This window comes from Argentina anserina, chromosome 6 (assembly GCF_933775445.1).
Source record: "Argentina anserina chromosome 6, drPotAnse1.1, whole genome shotgun sequence".
Lineage (NCBI taxonomy): Eukaryota > Viridiplantae > Streptophyta > Magnoliopsida > Rosales > Rosaceae > Argentina > Argentina anserina.
The window spans coordinates 6,401,724-6,421,363 of NC_065877.1; the positions used below are offsets into that span (position 1 = coordinate 6,401,724).

General features: G+C 37.2%; 3 protein-coding genes and 2 pseudogenes across 3 annotated transcripts; 3 read left to right on the top strand and 2 right to left on the bottom strand.

Annotated features, from left to right (window-relative positions):
* Positions 1 to 215: 215 nt before the first annotated feature.
* On the top strand, positions 216 to 6,867 carry LOC126799473 (probable anion transporter 3, chloroplastic). The gene is given in 12 exon segments (XM_050526679.1): positions 216 to 482; positions 485 to 672; positions 853 to 978; positions 980 to 1,086; positions 1,921 to 2,085; positions 2,983 to 3,018; positions 3,020 to 3,164; positions 5,545 to 5,589; positions 5,827 to 5,973; positions 6,290 to 6,427; positions 6,562 to 6,595; positions 6,679 to 6,867. Coding segments are annotated over 12 exon segments (1,551 nt in total). The 5' UTR covers positions 216 to 232; the 3' UTR covers positions 6,849 to 6,867.
* A 636-nt stretch (positions 6,868 to 7,503) lies between these two features.
* Positions 7,504 to 8,235, bottom strand: LOC126796748 (TATA-box-binding protein-like). Its single transcript, XM_050523486.1, has one exon. It carries the CDS (start codon positions 8,233 to 8,235, stop codon positions 7,504 to 7,506), a length of 732 nt encoding a protein of 243 aa, XP_050379443.1.
* Positions 8,236 to 11,917: 3,682 nt separating this feature from the next.
* LOC126796749 (RNA polymerase II C-terminal domain phosphatase-like 5) lies at positions 11,918 to 13,831 on the top strand (annotated as a pseudogene).
* A 1,116-nt stretch (positions 13,832 to 14,947) lies between these two features.
* On the bottom strand, positions 14,948 to 16,286 carry LOC126796750 (RNA polymerase II C-terminal domain phosphatase-like 4; annotated as a pseudogene).
* Positions 16,287 to 18,744: 2,458 nt separating this feature from the next.
* Positions 18,745 to 19,531, top strand: LOC126799929 (uncharacterized). The gene is given in 1 exon segment (XM_050527192.1): positions 18,745 to 19,531. A coding segment is annotated over 1 exon segment (330 nt). The 5' UTR covers positions 18,745 to 19,032; the 3' UTR covers positions 19,363 to 19,531.
* The last annotated feature ends 109 nt before the right edge of the window (positions 19,532 to 19,640 follow it).

Genomic DNA, 19,640 nt, shown 5'->3' on the forward strand with positions numbered 1-19,640 from the left:
CCCCCAGTCCCACACTCCCATTTTTTTATTTTCAATTCTCCTAGTTCAAGTTCCATGACAAATGCCCTTAACACCCTTGTGTTAACTAGTGCTTCGCATAGTTTTCTATATAAAAAGAGTCGCGCTCTTTCAAAATGTTGTACATTAATGTTGTTATGACTTATGAGTACACATCTCTAGTTTTGTTGAATTCGTCTCTAACTATTCTCTCCTTTCTCTCTCTGTTACTGCCATGGCGGCTCTAACTTCTGCCAAATTTGTACTACATTCTTCAATACCTGATCCACATCCTTCTCGGTTCTCAGCCTCCCCATCGAATTTGATCAATGCAAGAGCAACCCAGTTGGGGTTTAGGACTAGATTGCTCCATCAAGCAAAACCCACAAAATGGGTGGAGGGTTTTTCTTATGGTTTAGAAAGAAACAGAGGATCAAGAACAGAGAGGAAACCATGGGTGGTGAAGTGTACAGCAGAGGGCATAGAGAGGGGATGTTTGTTGGGGGAAGAGAAATAGGAGGAGAAGCCGTGAGAGTGCCTGAGAGGTTCAAGGTTGTGGTTCTATTGGCTTGTGTGATGTGTCTCTGTAATGCTGACAGAGTTGTCATGTCTGTTGCCATTGTTCCGCTTGCAGCTCAAAAGGGTTGGACTAGTTCTTTCTTGGGTGTTGTTCAGGTACTACTCTAAAGCTCCCCTATATTGATCAGAAACAAATGCTCGAAACGTAGGGGTATAAATGTTTCTTTGATGATTTGGATCTCGTTGCTGACAAAGTTAGGTTGTAATTTGATTTTTAATTTGCTTTGTATTTCTTCTTATACTGACAATTAGTGTGTGGATGATGCATTTTTCTAGTCATCCTTTCTATGGGGATATATTTTTTCATCAGTAATCGGAGGAGCCTTAGTAGACAGATATGGAGGGAAGAGAGTGATGGCATGGGGTGTGGCCATGTGGTCTTTGGCCACTCTCCTGAGTCCTGACTACCTGGGCTGCCAACCATTCTACAACCAGCTTATTGGCTGTTCGTGATTTCTTTGGACTCGCTGAAGGTGTGGCCCTGCCTTCCATGAGCACTCTGTTATCAAGGTAATGCGTCTTGGATCCTTGATAGTGTGATTTTCTTAGAATAATGTCGGGTCAAATTTGTTCACAAGTGATGTCCAAGTAAGGCAGGCAGGGGCGGATCTTATTGCAAGGTTAGGGATGCTCAAGCATCCCCAAGTCAACTAGAAAGATAAAAAAAATTGGTATTAATTTTTTTTAATTAGGGCTAGCATCCCCTACTCTCTCACACACTCTCTCCCACACTCAATCCCTCCACCAACACCTACAGATACACACACCCACACCTAATCTCCTCCCACACTAAGCTCTCTAATCTCACACGAACCACCAATTTTTTTTTATCTCTTGTGTCTTCTTCTCCTTTCTTTTTTTCCATAAAATTAAATCTCTAACCCTAAAAACTAAAGCCTAATTCTTAAATTAGAGTGATAGATCGCATTTAAGATCGGACTCACTCCACCATTCCACTAAGAGGTTATGCGCGGCCTCCACTCCTCTAGTGAGCACGGGATGTCATGATTGAATTGGGGATTTTCCCATTTTAGATTTCTGGGTTTCTACGTTTGCTTTCCATCTACCGTCGGTTACATGTGTTTGGAGGTATTTTGATGCAGATAATGTAAAACAATAAGTTCAAAAGTGAATCACATAGTATTTTGAGTATATTGTCAAAAAAAAAATTTTGCCCTTCGGCCAAATTTCAAATCCTCCATAAATTACAATTCTATATCAAGCATCCCCTAAACACCCGTCCAAGATCCGCCACTGAAGGCAGGATTTAACAAATTATGTGACTGAATGTACAGTACTTGGTAATTAGTTGATTAAACCACAATTTTCTGTTTCTCTGTGCAGGTGGTTCCCAACCCATGAAAGAGCTAGTGCAGTTGGAATGTCTGTGGCTGGGTTTCATCTCGGCAATGTTACCGGCTTACTACTAACTCCAGTTATGCTGTCATCAATGGGAATAAATGGTCCCTTTATTCTCTTCTCCTCCCTTGGACTGTTGTGGTTGTCGATATGGGTGTAAAACGCGAATATGAAAACAAGCAAGAGAATGCAGACACGTGTACAAATAAAATGTAATTTATTGAATATCAAGCGCGGGGTTACAATCTTTGTGAACTCCTCTGATTCTATCTCCGTATATGACTTGACTCAAGGGTGACGTGCACTTGATCTTGAGAATTTGAGTTTGATTTGGATTTGGATTTGATAAAGAACGAGCGATTTGGCCGCTTGATGATTCTTTGTAGATTTGAGTTTGGATTTGGATTTGATAAAGAACGAGCAATTTGGCCGCTTGACGATTCTTCGTGGACTTGAGTTTGGATTTGGATTCGATGAAGAACGAGCGATTTGGCGGCTTGACGATTCTTCATGGATTTGATGATCTTCGTGGACTTGAGAGACTTCAGGATTTGTCGAGAGTGATCTTACTCAAGTGATTTTCTCTCTTCTTCTCAAGTCCAAAAAATCCCCCATCTCTTATGTTAAAGGGGGTATTTATAGTGTCAAGACTTTCATTTTGTAGAATATTTTAATGACACTAAAATAATAAATTTCTTTAATTGTATAATTAAATCAATATTATTTTCTTATTAATTTAAAATTAGTTATTCTCATAACTAAATTAATAATAAAATAATTGACTTAATTATAACCGTTAAGGAATTTATTAATTTAATTAAATGTCCGATTACCATTTCGAATCATCAATGACATTCAATTTTCCGATTTAAGTCGGAATCACGTAGTTTTGATTACGATCATCCGTTTATGTGCTGACACGAGTTTTATTCGGATTTGCACCAACTTTGTTTGACTTTTAGGCCACGTGTGCAATTTTGTCGGATTCTTGGTCGATTTAATCATTTAATGAAGATAATTTACTTCATTAAATTTTATGTGTCTATAATGGGCATATACAGTCACAAATGATCCGAAAGAGTTATTTCATTAGCGAATCAAAACTCCGGTTGATCCAAGCTGGAAAATCGGATTCTCCGGTAAGCAATGACAAGTTTCCACCTCTGCGACTCCTACTATCAAAATTACCGACTTGGAGTATCATTTTGGCCAATATAACTAACAATTGGGTGAGTTTTGTTTTAACAGTTACTGCAAATGTCTATATTGTATTAATGATTTATTTGGTGATGCCTTTAATCTGGCAGTGATTGCTAGGGGTGTTAATTGAAAACAGAAAACCGAAAAAAAACCGAACCATAACCGAACCAAAACTGAAAAAAACCGAAGAAAAAAAAACCGCATCAAACCGCAAAAAAACCGCACCAAACCGAAATATTTGGTGTGGTTTTGGTTTGGGATGTTTGGAAACCGAAACCGAACCGAAAAACCGAATATATATATATATATATTATAAATAAATTATATTATTTATAGATATATTTAATATACATAATTAAATATGTTATCGATCGAGACCCAAACTTTATCAAAATTCGGTGAATTTTTTACCATATCTGTATTTATATATGCTGATCACATCCAACGGTCGAAATTTAATATTTTGAATTTTAGATATTAGAACCACAACATGTCTACTAATGTGGTATAACTTGTTTAGTGGTCTTTTTGCAAATGTATGCAGTTGTGAAGCAACTATATCTTATAAATAGAATTTTACAAATATCTCCGGATGATACGTTACGTATAGTGAAATATGGTTATGGTAAAAAAATCACATATTTTCGATAACGTTTGTGTCCCGATCGAGGCGGTCAACCCTTTTTACGCTTATTATCCCCTATGGGTAGCCTTATCCCTAGAACGTAAAATTTTTGAAAATTTTACACGAGCTGCTACATCACATATATGTGAGAGTGTGTGCATGAAAAAATCCACCAAAACTAGTCAAGAAAGAGGGGGTAAGAACAAATTCACTTAATTAGATGAAATTAAGTTAATGTTAACCACATCGATCTAGACCCAAATATTATCAACATTAGATGAATTTTTTACCATATCCTTATTTAAATATGCTGATCACATCTGACGGTCAAAATTTAATATTTTGAATTTTAGACATTGGAACCACAACATGCCTACTAATGTGGTATAACTTGTTTAGTGGCTTTTTGCAAATGTATGCATTTGTGAAGTAACTATATATTATAAATATAATTTTGCAAATATGTCCGCATGATGCGTTACGTATTGTGAAATATGGTTATGGTAAAAAAATCACATATTTTCGATAACGTTTGTGTCCCGATCGAGGCGGTCAACCCTTTTTACGCTTATTATCCCCTATGGGTAGCCTTATCCCTGGAACGTAAAATTTTTGAAAATTTTACACGAGCTGCTACATCACATATATGTGAGAGTATGTGCATGAAAAAATCCACCAAAACTAGTAAAGAAGGAGGGGGTAAGAACAAATTCACTTAATTAAATGAAATTAAGTTAATATTGACCACATCGATCGAGACCCAAATATTATCAATATTAGATGAATTTTTTAACATATCCTTATTTAAATATGCTGATCACATCTGACGGTCAAAATTTAATATTTTGAATTTTAGACATTGGAACCACAACATGCCTACTAATGTGGTATAACTTGTTTAGTGGCTTTTTACAAATGTATGCATTTGTGAAGCAACTATATATTATAAATAGAATTTTGAAAATCTGTCCGCATGATGCATTACGTATAGTGAAATATGGTTATGGTAAAAAAATCACATATTTTCGATAACGTTTGTGTCCCGATCGAGGCGGTCAACCCTTTTTACGCTTATTATCCCCTATGGGCCTATGGGTAGCCCTATCCCTGGAAGGTAAAATTTTTGAAAATTTTACACGAGCTGCTACATCACATATATATGAGAGTGTGTGCGTGAAAGAATCTACCAAAACTAGTCAAGAAGGAAGGGGTAAGAACGAATTCACACTTAATTAGATGAAATTAAGTTAATGTTGACCACATCGATCGAGACCCAAATTTTATCAAAATTAGATGAATTTTTTACCATATCCGTATTTAAATATGCTGATCACATCTGACGGTCAAAATTTAATATTTTGAATTTTAGACATTGGAACCACAACATGCCTACTAATGTGGTATAAGTTGTTTAGTAGTTTTTTACAATTGTATGCATTTGTGAAGCAACTATATCTTGTAAATAGAATTTTGCAAATATGTCCGCATGTTCTTTTTATTTCGTTAAGAATCAAGTAGATAGACAAGGAAAGAAACTCCGATTTTCTTTACAAAATAACCGAAAGAAAAACCGATATAAACCAGAGAAAAACCAAACCGAACTAAACCGAATACAATTGGTTTTTGAAAAAAAAAGTGAAAAACCAAACCGAACCAAACCGAATAAATAGAACGGTTTGGTGTTCGGTATCATCTATAAACTGAACCATTCAAACCGATTAACACCCCTAGTGATTGCTAATGCACTTTTTCGTTGTTTTCGGGTATGGTCCATCATGTTGCAGGGATACTTTGTTCTGCTTTCTTGGATGCCGGTTTATTTCAAGACTGTAAGTTCATTTTCCTAGATCTTTGTACATGGTAACACCTCTAAACCTAAATATAGATCAAGGCCTCAAGCACTACCCACCAAAAGCTCAGAACATCTCTAATCATTTTTCAGAGTTTATATATCCACCTATATTATAAAATCAGTTATGTATGATAGTATAGATACTAATGACTAATGAGATGGTGCCTTACTAACATTCAAAATCATGTACGTTTTCTTTTATCTTGTGTTATAGGTATTTAATGTAAACTTAAAACAAGCAGCTTGGTTTAGTGCTGTTCCATGGGGATCAATGGCTATATCCAGCTGCATTGCCGGCACAGTATCAGATTCCTTGATCAAGGCAGGCTACTCTTTGACAATAGTCCGTAAGATCATGCAGGTATCTCTTTTGGGTGCCATTATAATTAAAGAGCAAAGGAGTATCTTGTCAATCTTATAAAATAATTGTCTGTTAAAAAGAAGAAAAGGAGTTCTTCACTGTTTAAAATCCAAACAAAAATTGTGTGCCATATGACGGGAATGATCTGTTTGACGGATTTTTCTAATATAAGGCTGGTCTTCATGGAGATTAATTGAAACACAATTCTGAAAGCAAATTCTTTTTTATCAAATGCTGATTTACAGTAAACTAGCTTGAACATATACGTGATTCAAAATTTCAAATCACTATGTTGACATGTATCTATACCAAGCAGTCCATTGGTTTCATTGGGCCTGGAATGTCATTGCTTTGCTTGAACTATACCAACACACCTACGACTGCAGCAGTTCTTCTTACAGCGGCCTTATGTTTGAGCTCTTTCAGTCAAGCTGGCTTTCTCCTCAATATACAAGTAAGTTCGCCCATCCAATGATCATATGGAAATAACTCAAACTAGTGCAGTAGACAAACAGCTCCCTTTATGTTATAGTGTACGTTATTGATTTCAGCCCAATCTGAAATATCTCTTCTGCTTCATTCGATCAGGATATAGCTCCCAAGTCTGCCGGATTTCTCCATGGTAAGTTATTTGAAGGTTACTATATTCTGTTTTACTCTTATCTTGAAATGGTTAGCTTATACAATAATATTCTGTATGAACAGGCATTTCAAATTCAGCAGGGACATTTGCAGCCATAGTCAGAACAATAGGAACAGGCTGTTTTGTTCAATGGCTGGGATCGTTTCAGGCATTCCTAACTGTCACTGCAGCTCTCTATTTCATGGCAACCATCTTTTGGAATCCTTTTGCTACAGGAGAGCGAGTCTTTTAGGATGAAATTTCAAACAAGTTACAATAGTATATCATCAAACGACTCTGTTAGGAAATTGATTAACACAATTTTTTTGGGATTTCAAGGGTTTAGTCCAGAGCAGGGAATTATTTGATTGGGTAAATTGCTACTTCTGGTAGGATGCAAACCTCTTTATGTTCTGTGCTATATCTGTGACTATCAGTCTATCACTCGTTTATCTTAGAATATTGCTGTATGAACGATTCAGTTCTACAAATCGGCCTTCAAGAACCCTTCATATTAATCTTCAATCATTAATGTAAACAACTATATTACTCATCTAAAAACTTGGTAGTTGGAACATCCCAGGCATTCCCATATGCAGGAAAAATTCTATAAGAAAATCCACAGTTTCAAGCACCCTTTTTCCTGTTCTAACATTACAGCCAAGTTTCATGGGTTTAGACAATGTTGAACAGTCGCAACGAAGCGACCATTATCAGCACAAGAGTAATGGTTATTGCATCATCTGTTCTTGTTGGGTTGCACAAGAGTAATGAATAACTCAAAAAAAAAAACGAAAAAGAGAGAAAACAAATGTTGATGAATAGGTAATTGCATTAACTGTTCAACGGAAAATCTACAAATTAGTTGAATACAATTTCCTTGCAAAGACTTGTGTGACACAACAACATCAAAAGCAAACAACTGGGTCAGAGGCAGAACCAGCTGGAACTCTCTTCTTACTTCCTGTTTCTTCCTCTCTCTCTTCATCCTTCTTCTTTCTTCCTCTTTTTGGTGCACTAGTTTCTTGCATGAAAGATGGTACACCGTTGGTTGGGTTGTTTCTGCGGTGCTGTGCAATAAGAGGGTACATTAGCTCCCAACCCTTGAGCGTGTCATCCTCGAAGCTCTTGGCCCCTGTAATGACACAGTTGCCCGACGCAAAGATGAGGAAAACAACCTTGGGTTTCAGAACCCTATATATCAGACCGGGGAAGATCTCCGCTTCGTACGAGGCATAACCAAGTTTATTACCTGAGAATGAAAGAGTCTCAAGCCTGACCGCAAAGTTGACATTGCAGGATGCCACGATGTTTTGAATCTTGAAATCCGAGAATTTTACTTTAAGCCCTACTACTTTCTCGACGATTCGGGCGTGCTTCCTGGCCGCCCCCCAAGAGTCTTTTAGGGTTTTGGCGCCGGTGATGACCATCTTGCCAGAGGAGAAGATAAGAGCGGTGGTTTTGGGTTCCTTGATTCGCATTATGATGGCGTGAAACCGTTTTGGGTTGTACTCTGCGTTTCTGGCTCGGCTCGCAATAAATTTTAGGTCTAGTTTGCAGCCCAAGTAGGCGGTGGAAACTAGATTCACGATCCTTGGTGTTGGGCGGTCGGCAGCAGCCAAAGTCGACTCCAAGGTCATTGTTCAGAGAAGGGATATTGAAGAAGTGGAGCAGATCGATCAGAAACTGAAGTTTTTGGAAAGAGTGATGGGGTTTATAAAGACTTTGAAGATTCAGATGTCGGAAGCAGGAGAAGGCTCACCTATTTATAGACGAAGGGAAGTCCGACTTGGATTAGGATTTGTGTTTTCAGATTATAAAGGGGAAAAGGAATCCGAATGCCATAAGGATTAGGGGGAGAGCAGAATCAAAGACATAAATACCCTTAGCATAGAAAATTACGTGGAATTATCCAATTTGGATCACTAAAGCTTAAATAGATGCACCCTTTAGGAGTTCAGGCACACATCCAATCCTCTTAATATTATTATTCTTTCATAATTCAACTAGTAATCAACGAAAAAAAAAATTCATGACCATGTCATCGTGTCTAATGGTCATCCCTTATCAATAAAAAATCAACACGTGGCATTCATTTTAAAATATTGATTACTTACATTAATTTACTGATTAATGTAAGAAAAATTGACCAATTGAACATAAATGAGACAAAACTTGACCAAACCAATTCTTACTACCCACTCTAATGAAAATAGGGGAAAAACATTTGACCCCTTTTATATCAATTGTTGACTGCTCCTTCACTCCATTCTCTATCGATCTCAAATCTCAAATCTCTCTCTCTCTCTCTCTCTCTCTCTCTCTCTCTCTCTCTCTCTCTCTCTCTCTCTCTCTCTCTCTCTCTCTCTCTCATGTATCTCTTTTTTTAATCAAGATTTGCACGCCAGTGACGAACCTCAAAAATGACTCCCCGACGCTACTCTCTCTCCTCAACGCCGACGAGATTAGGTGAAGCATCGACTCCACAACTTAGCCTTCAACGCCGCCGCCAACCTCGACGAATCATCTAATCAGCACCGCCGCACAACCTCGAAGCCGACGACGCCCTACGATGACACCGGAGCCAGGAGGTTGGTGGCAGCTCCAGGAGCCTTGCCGAAAGAAGAGGTTTTGATTTGGTTTTCGAAATCCATATTCGTTTTTTTTACTAAGGGTAGTAAGTTTATTATTTCGATTATTGGGAGTCAGCAATTCAATGTTTTGGGCTACTTAGAGTTAGTAATTCATTGTTTTTGTCACTAGACGTCAATTATATGATATTTTGAAATTAATTAAATGCTTACTCGGGTCAATAACATGATTATTGGCGGTCAATAACATAGGAGAGAGCGGCACATCATCGTATAATAAATAACAACACAAATTATATGATTGTCGGATTGATATCATGGTTGTGTTATTCTCAAAAAGTAAAACAAATATCATGGTTGTTTTGTCAAACCAAGGACGTACACTGTTTGACTGATTTGTATGAATCGTAAATTTAATATAAAACTATTTAGTAGTACTTTGGAGGTGAGACAATATATAAAGTTGTTTTGTACGTCATGAGCTTTCATTTAAGTACTATATTGCATATTTTTTTAGAAACTTTGAAATTTCAAATTCCACTCACCAAAAACTACAGTAGTAGTTAGTTTTCCAATCAACAGTAGCAGCTAGATTCATAGTCGACAGTAGCAAATACCTTCCCAGCCGACTGTAGCACATTTCAAGTCGGTAGTATCAGCTAGTTTCATACTCGACAGTAGCAGGTTGCTTAATTAGATAGTAACTGTTAGTTTCATAATCGACAATAGCAGCTAGTTTCTCAATCGACAATAGTATGTAGTTTCTTAGTCAATAGTAGCAGGTACACATCTAGATGTGATATGTGATAGTAAGAATTAATTATGAATTCTCTTAAATGTGTAGGGTAAAGAGGTTAAAAAAAGTAAAATATCATATGACATGTGGCATTTGTCATTATATGGTTTTTATTTGTAACTTTTGGTCATAATTTGCTCTATCAAATTAGGAAGTGAGTTTTTTGTTAAATTAATTTTGATTTTGATAATTAATACAATTAATTTAATTTAAATTTATATGATTAATACATTTAATTTCTATTTTTATTGGTTAATACGATAAATTATTATTTTCAGGCTTAAAAGTATTACATTGATAACAAACTGCTAATAAGTGCCGGACAATATTTTAGTTTTACTAATCAATAAAAGTTCAAATTAATTGTACTAATCAACACAAAATAAAATTAATTATATAAATCATCAAAATTAAAGTTAATCATATTAATCATCAAATTTTAAATTAATTATGTTAATAAAAAAAGTATAATTAAAATTAGATGTAGTTAATAATGAGAATTAGATGTGAGTGATTTATTGAATAAACAAATCAAATCAAATCCACTCAAATGCATTTAACAATGCATTTTAGCCATCTCATTATGTCTTTTTAGCCCTTAACTAGCTAGATGGGTTGGAGATAATTAGGGCTAAATTTTAGCTTTTTAGCTCTTAACAAGGATTGGTTGTAGATAACCTAAACTTCCAATTAAGTTTCCATTCTGCGTTCGGAGTAAGGAAATACCGTGTCATTAATATAATAAGAGGTCGTTAATAAGCCAGACCTCGTCGTTGAAACTTAAAACTTAAAGGAGAGAGAGAGAGAGAGAGAGAGAGAGAGAGAGAGAGAGAGAAAAACCTTAAAGAAGAAGAAGAGGTCGTCGTCTGGTTTCTAGCATCCATGGACAGGGCCGACCCTCTGTCAAAAATACATTAAGGCAAAAAAAAAATTGGAGGCCTCTAAGCTGCAGTCCTCTTATTTGTTTTTTTAGCCCCGGATTTGAAACTATGGAATCGCGAGGTGTCCGTGGTGAATATGCAGTGAAGACAACATACCCATAATGAGGCCATTTATGCAGGAGGCATATCCGCACCTCTTTTGACACTCAGTTAATTTCGAGAACAAAATTTCTTTAAGGAGGTAGAGTGTGAGTCCTTGCAATTTTTTTTTCTTTTCGGTATTATTGTCACATTAACCAACATTTTTTCGAGATGTCAAATTTTGTGTTTATCATTTTTGTGTTAAACTACGTGTCGTCACGAGCAGTGGCGGATCTCTTTGGAGGCCAGAGAGGGCCACGGCCCCTCCGGCGAAAATTAATTCTCCCCTTAATTACGTTTTAATTACACAGTTAGTGATATGTTTAGTATAAATTGCCCCTATGGCAAAAAAATTGGCCCCTCCAAGATTGTTTTTCAGGTTCCGCCACTGGTCACGAGCGTGTGGTATTCGCGGAATATTTTTCCGACGCTCAATTTATTTTATATGTATTTACGAATTTTACGATTACTTAAATCGCATTTTCAGAAATTACATTTTTTTTATTTTTAAATCTCAGCTCTTGATTTCCATCATTTGATCTCCGTTGTTGAATTTAAAGTAAAAGGAGAGCCTATGATGGCTCTCCCACACACAAACCTCTCTCTCATTTTCTTTTTCTTTTCCTTCTCTCTTTTATTTCTTCGTCTCTCTCCCTTACGCATCCCTCTCTGTTATCTCTGTTTGAAACAGAGAAACCTAGAGACTGTGACCTTTGACCGGTCGCGCCGCTGCAATCCAGCCACGTTAGGGATTGCCACCACCGCCATTCTCTCACCCTAGACGAGCTTTACACAACCCGGTCATTGCATGTGAGATTTGAGCCGATCTTTGTCCCTTTGAAATTGGAGGTCCTTATTTTTAGAGGCCCCAGGCGCATGCCTGTTTTGCCTTGCCCCAGGGGCAGTCCTGTCCATGGAACTAGGTGCGAAAGACCCGATGAAACTAGGTTTGTTAGTTAAGTTTGAGTTTGGGTTTTTCCGAGTTGGGTTTGACTTGTTAAGTTCATTTAGGCTTCCCACCGGCTTCCTTCAGGTTTTGGAATTTTAAAAAACAATTTTGACTCCTCTGAGCTCAACAAATATACTCTGACAACACACTTAATTGATCATTTTTTTCTTTTAAGTTATTCGAATTAAAAAAAATGAATTCGTAATGTCATTGCTTCATTTATTTTTATTTGTTGTTAAATATATATTATCACATCAAATATAATTGAATGTGAGAAGTCAGATACAATAATAATTTCAATTAAAATATATAATAAAATATCTGAATTAATTTCTTAATTATGAAAATAACTTATTTACTTGAAATAAAAATCTAATACAAAATTATATTACTTAACATATAATAATAAATTCAAATCTTAAAATATAATTTAGAACTAAAAATTTAGTCTTATGAGTTTGAGATGATTGATGTCGTATTGATAAATAATTTAACTTTTTTCACGACTAAAGTTTTAACTAGCTATTTTAATTTTTCGGGTTAAAATACATTACCCTCTACGCTAAGGGTTAGCTGTATAAAAAGGGACTCTAGATAATTTGTAGATCTGCACGTAAGTTTCCATTTTCATTTGTTGTCGGCTGAAATTCGACTTGTTCAAGTTTTGATTGATCTTCGTCAAGATGTGTCTGCAGACCAATGGCGGTGATTATGAGATGATGGGGGATTCAAGGCTGCGTCTATTGTAAATCATCAGAATACCGAGGTTGCTGATTCCGCTTCTTCTTCCTTGTGTGATTTCTGTGCCAACTTTGCTGACAGATTTGGTTTCCTACACGACGGGCTCTTAAGGACTCTAGGTGCTGAACACGGTCACCGCTTACGGAGGCAAAACACTGAGAAATTGCTACTCCAAAGAAAACTCCATCTGGTAATTGATTTAGATCACGCCTTCTTGAGTTATGCAAGGAGTGTTAGATTGTTTTTACGAGTGTATTCTATAACCTGTAATTATCAAGTTCATGCCTTATCTGAGAACCTTTCTCGAGAAAGCCAGTCAGCTTTTCGAAATTTATGCATACGCAATAACGCAAATGCTCCCAAATCCTCTCAAATCCTTGAGCTACTCGACCCCACAAATGAGTACTTTGGTCGCAGAGTGATCTCGCCCGAGTTTTTTCCCAGCCATCACCAAGGAATGAAGAGTCTTGATGCTGTGATTGGCCTAGAGTCTGCTGTTTTGGTGGTTAGTGATCGCCCCCAGCACTGGACACCGACCAGTCACAAATGCTTGATGCTACAAGAAGAGTATTGTTTCTTCAGATACAAGGGTGGGAGGAAGAGAAAACGCAAGTCCCTTTCTACGCTGCAAACTCCGGAGAGCGTTGCTCCTCGTAGACGTCTTGAGCGATTCCACCACATGTTCTTTAATGATGAACTAATGTGTGACAGCCTTTTCGAAAGAGATGTGACGATGCTGTTGAAAATTGATTATGACGTTAAGGTACCCAATTAATAGGCTTCAGCCGTGGAGGAAGGCATTATCAAATTGTATGAGCAAAAAAAGGGAGGCGTCGCATGATTATCAACAGTTGAAGATGACTGCTTTGGCTGAGCGGCCATCCAGTTCTAAGCCAGAACAGTCATCCAGAGCTACTTGGGTTGAGGAAAGAGTGGCGGAAGAAGCTCATGTTGGAAAGTCTCCTGCACGTTTGTGCCATCTGAGTTGGATTGACATATTCAATCCGTCTGTGGCAGAAGAGAAATGCACACGAGCACTCTGTTCCGACCAAAAATAGCGAATTTGCCTGCAACTCGTGGTTGCAGCTCATACATGAACACCCCGGAACCCCTTCATCGATCCTTTCTTTGCAATGAGTCAGGAAGACGAGTTTCCTGTTACTAATTGAGGATGAAGAAGCCTGGGCAAGAGAAAGTTAGGTAGTCTGGTACTCTGGTTAAGTATGTGATCTCACGAATTTTTGTATGTGAAAACTTGAAGTGAATGTGACTGATTGTGCAATTTTCATCTTATTTGTGGTAGTAAATTTATTTTGAATTACTTGTTGCTGCTTTGCCATCGTAGTATTTGCGGTATGTAAGGAAACAGTTTTTATCGGATCCAAAATCCAAACTAATGAATCATCAACCTGCAGTAGTTTTTATGAATTTATCGAATTCCATAGTACATCATCATCAACCTAGCTTGGATAATTAGGCAGCTTAAGAAACACTGCTCTTCCAAGCAAACTAACATAAGAACCTATTCAAATTTGATTACAAGGACTCAGCACTCAATTAGAGAAACTTCTGATTGCAAATAAGATGTAAACACCAACTAGCACTCATCTGATAAAGTGAAGAACAACGAATGTTAAAGGTCCTACACATTAATACAAAATGTTGCAAATGAGAAGATGTTGCTAAAATCTTTCACTTCCTCTTCGTCTTCCTCGCTTAATTACTACTAATCAGATTACCTACCTACTTCTCCAAGTTGTGTTTATGTTTCTTTCAAGCTGTTGCCTAATATTGTCCTCCTCATTAACATAAAACTTGTCTTTATGATTCCAGACGGATGAAGACCCTTCTATACTTTTTGTTCCCCAATGAGATTTGCAAATTCCACTATGAGCTGTTACAAAGTCTGCTACGAATATAGTTGCGATCTTTTGACAATTTTCCACCACGGCTGATTGATGCTTTTATGCGATATGGTATATCTTTTCCATCTTCAATAACAGGAAACACATCTTCACTACTCACTGTGCCCAAACTGAATGACACTTCCACGCAATACGGTTGCAACGTATGAGCAGGTGTTTCCCCCACCTGTGTGGCCACTGGATCCACTTGTTCATCACAAGTAGTTGTCAATTGCATTGCCATCTTCTGTTGCTTTATGTCCTCAGTAACAGGAAACTTGTCTTCATAACTCTTTTGCCACATAAAATTTGATGCTTCACTCCAACTAGGATGAACCAAAAACTTGTTTTATTCCACAGCCCAACGAGATTCTGGTGTTCCAACATGAGCTGCAACCACGTGTGTGACCGATGGGTCTAGTTGTTCGACACAGTTAGCTCCCAACAGCTCCGCCATCTTCCACAACTGAGGCATATTGGCCTGAAGAGGGTCAAAAGCAATTGTACATCCCTTCAAGACGTACTCCTGAAGAGTTTTCAGCACCTTCCTCACATCTCTGCCGATAAGGTTGTCACACACCACATGATCATCAAAGAACCTACTGTGAATTAGCTTTAGATGTTGAAGGATAACTTCAAGATACACCCCTTCATCAGTTTTCAACTCACAATGGGACTTGAGCTCACTGTTCTGCCTACTCCTCTCTTTGAAGAACTGATACTTCTGCGATAGATAGTTTTTTTTTATTGTCCTCTGTCCATGACTCTTGTTTATAATCAAGGATCAAAATAGTAGACTCTTGGGCAAGCACAAGATCAAGACACTTCTTATTTCCTGGAAAGTTGCTAACAAAATCCTCACATGATATGACTCGACGACCAAAGTAATCATTGTTGGGATCGAGTAGCTCAACCATTTTCCACACAAGAGATCGGGAAGCATTTGTGTATGCATATATTTCAAACATCTCACTGGCTTCTTTCAGAAAGACTCTAGCAAAGGGCCTCAGCTTGATAAACATAGGTTTCATCTTGGGAGGAACTTTCACTTCGAAAACATCATGCAAAGGCAGAGAATGATCTGTAATTTGGGTCTCTATATATTCTTCTTCTGGGGACAATCTACTGAGCTTCGTGCAAGTCAGCAGGGTGTTATCTAGGTTAAGTACCAGGTTGAGTTTTCGGTGGTGCAGCAAGTCATGACCGTTGACCTTGCGCAAACCTTCAATTTCCTCCTCATTAAAACTGAATGTCACATCAAAGTTGGCACAATAATCGCACATACAAGATGCAGAAGCATCCTTGATCTCTTCTATTCCCTTAGCAGTCTCTAGCTTCAGTCTTTTTGATCCCTCATTACTGCCACCCCCGATGTCAACATCAAAACCAAAATCCAGTGATCTCTTATTGCTGCAAGATGATAAGAGCTTTATCCAAGATAACAAAAGGCCTAATCTTGTTGTTTGGGGTATGTATTACATCTATAAGATCAGAAACTTAAAATTCCATCCAGCTCGATTCGCAAAGAATTGATCATAATAACATTACATTAAAAACCTATATACTAGTCGTTCTACTTGTATCAGAGGCCATCTGTCTTAAAATTAAAATAACCTCAAAATCATAATTCAACAACAAACCAAGCTAATAAATCCAACCAATTTCAATCAGATCAAGACTGACGTCATAGTTGGAAGAGCAAGGTGTCTGATTCACCAACGATTTCTCACCTGCAAGGAGAAGGTTGTTAATCTAACTAAGAAAGAATGCATTGACAACTAAAACCCATAATGTGGTATTATCAGGACAACGACAGACCCGAGAGAGATCACCGTACCCGAGAAGAAGCCGGCATTAGGGTTTTTGGTCGCGACCGACTCTCCCTCGTTGTGTAAAGAGTGAGAGCCCGGGGTTTATCAGTACAGATACCAAGTCTTGTACTCTTCTATATTTTTTTTTCCTTCCTGTTTTTCTATTTTTTAGACCAATTTAATTTAATAAATTCTAATTCCCATGATTTGTTATGAAAAATAAAAATAATATATATTCGACGTCCTTTGAGTATTTATATAATTTTCTCTAATCTCAACCTGTACTGCCATCAATTTAGCCGGAACAGAGATTAGTGTTCAAAACTTCAAAGCTGAAGTAACTATATCAGCCACCTATATCCTTAGCAATGTGATGATCCATACCGCCACACCATCAACCTCAATAACTCCCCACACTTCCCGACATAGACTTTATGTTTCCATATAGGTCACCAGCCACCAAAACCTTGGTATAGGTTTGCACCACTTCTACCGTCTACGCTCACAAAAACCACATCCTTGTGCTACAAAAAAAAATCGCAAGTGCAGCAGAATGCGTCAATGCGATGCTCTACTTAAACTGCATTGCAACAATTTCGAGAAGCAACAACATGATACCCTACCTTAGCCATTCATTCTCAAATGCCAGCCTTATCGACGAACAAATACTCGCCTAGGGTTGTCCCAACCCACTCTCAATGGCTTCCTCCGTCTACAATTTCGATTGCAGACCATATATAATAACCCAAACCATGACATATATGAGAGGCTTCACACTATCACACCTAACAAGGATCAAGGGTGGATTAGCCATAAAACCACGGCGCACCCTCCAAGATATTATGTCGTTCCTCATCAACCTTAAATTGAAGAACCAAGTGCTCATCTCGAGCACGCATTGAAACTCTATGGGTAAATTCCTCATATGGTATCTGATGTTTGGTCACTTGGACAATTTGGTACCTGATGTATGAAAGCGGACAATTTAGTACCTAAAGTTCTAAAATTTAGGTCATTTTGGTACTTATGTCAATTTTGACCATATTTTCAGGGTTATTTCCGTCATTCTAGCCCTAAACTTATTAAATTCACATTTTTTTTCTTCATTTCTTCCTATAATTGCCTCTCTTTGGAGATAATTAAATTGATATATCTACTTCACTTAGCATCTACTTCGCATATATCAAAAATAATTTTTTTTCTTAATATACTTATGTCCTAATTATTTTCTACAAAGGAAATAAATTTATTTTATGCAATTGTAATTTTTTATTAATTTTTTTTTGTAAAATTACTTATAATTAAAATTAATTTAGATTGATAGCTATATTATGAAAACTTATATACGTAAATCATAGATACTAAGTGGATGAGTTATCAAATTTTTAGTGAGAATTTAGAGGCAATTTGGAGGTATTATAAAAAAATGAAGTAAAGTTGAGATAAGATGACAGAAATAATCCTGAAAATATGGTCAAAATTGACATAAGTACCAAAATGTCCTAAATTTGAGAACTTTAGGTACTAAATTGTCCGCTTTCATACATCAGGTACCATAGGAGGAATTTACCCAAACTCTATTGTTGACATTCCATAACTTTGTCCATCATACCGACGCAACACAACATTTCAGCTGACCTATCGCAATCGACCGAGAACAATCGACTCGTCGCGATATGACTTGACCCTACAATTTAGATTTGAGGAATCTGAAACAAATAATAACTAATTTGAGTCTTTATTTGATATGTCTTTGTTGGTAATTTGATATGAGTTCAACTAGAACATATGGGCTAAGATAATAGTCAAATGGTTGTTGATGCCTAGTGTTAGTGTGAGATTAAATATCGTCTGGTTTATTTTTCGGTGACAACATAGTTGTAGAGCTGCTTTATTGGATATGTATTGCTGCTTCATCGGGTTTATGATTACGTATTTATCGATCTATATACTATGTCACTGCTGTTTTGAAAAAAATAGAGTCGTCATTAGTGTAGTACTCTTTATTAGTTGGTGTTTTGTTGAGTATTTATTTATAAAAATTTCTAATATTATTTCAGGTCTTTATATTCTACCGTATCATTAATGAAAGTTTGAGAATAGTCGCATCATCACTTACATACAAAATAGAAGCTAGAAAATGATTTGCTAGACGAACCAAACACGCATCATTGTATCAAGAAAATATCAAGGCTTCTTCATTTCCATCCACCAATGGGGGCTTTATTTTGGTAGGACCAATAATGAACCAAGAACAATACAATCCTGTAGATCACTAAATATGAATTAGTCAGTTATCTTATATTTTAAGTTACAACTTACAAACAAGAAACAAGGATCAACAAGACTAAAGATGATGATAAGTCCAAAGTGAGGAAACCCCTAAACCTTCTTTGGCTTCTCTGATCAATCAAACCACACACCACACACAGAGAAGCTGTTCAACCTTCCAAAACCTACACTTTCAAATTCTTGATACAAATATTTCCGCCACCGAAGCACCAATATTTCATCCCCAGTCATCATTTCAGGCACACCCAGAACCCAGTTAGTCCCAAAAACCTTCGAATTCCAATCAGAAACTCAATCAGGTCACAGGTCACTCGTCCTTCACGGAAAAGACATGAATTTCAGGAGCTTAGATGAGTTCTGGGCGTTCTACATGAGCCAACACTCGAAACCATCGACAAGGCGTCTGCACTTTGTGGGCACCCTTGTTAGTATCATCTTCTTCATATTCTCGGCTCTCTTCAATTGGTGGCTTCTGATCTTTGTGCCTCTTTCTGGGTATGGATTCGCTTGGTACAGCCATTTCTTTGTCGAAGGGAATATTCCGGCGACGTTTGGGCATCCCTTTTGGTCTCTGTTATGTGATTACTAGATGTTTGGATTGATGCTCACTGGGAATATGGACAGAGAGATCAAGAGGCTTGGAAAGAGGCCTGTGTTCTGATTTGCTTAGAGCTCTAGTATAAGGCTTTGCTGTATTCAGTTTCTTCTGGTTCTGTAACCTTTATTCGTCTGATTTGAGTAACACTCATGTTTCTTTTGCTCTGTATTTGACCATTTGTTCATTGCATCATCGAGTACAAATTGAACAGGGAATTCTGAAACTGGTTTCTGGGTTGTATTATTCTGTGCTTCAATCTGTCAGGCTTTAACAACATTTTGTATCGGTTTGAAGCTTAGAGCTAACGTGCCGCCACAGAAAGAATCATCCATTTTAGGTAA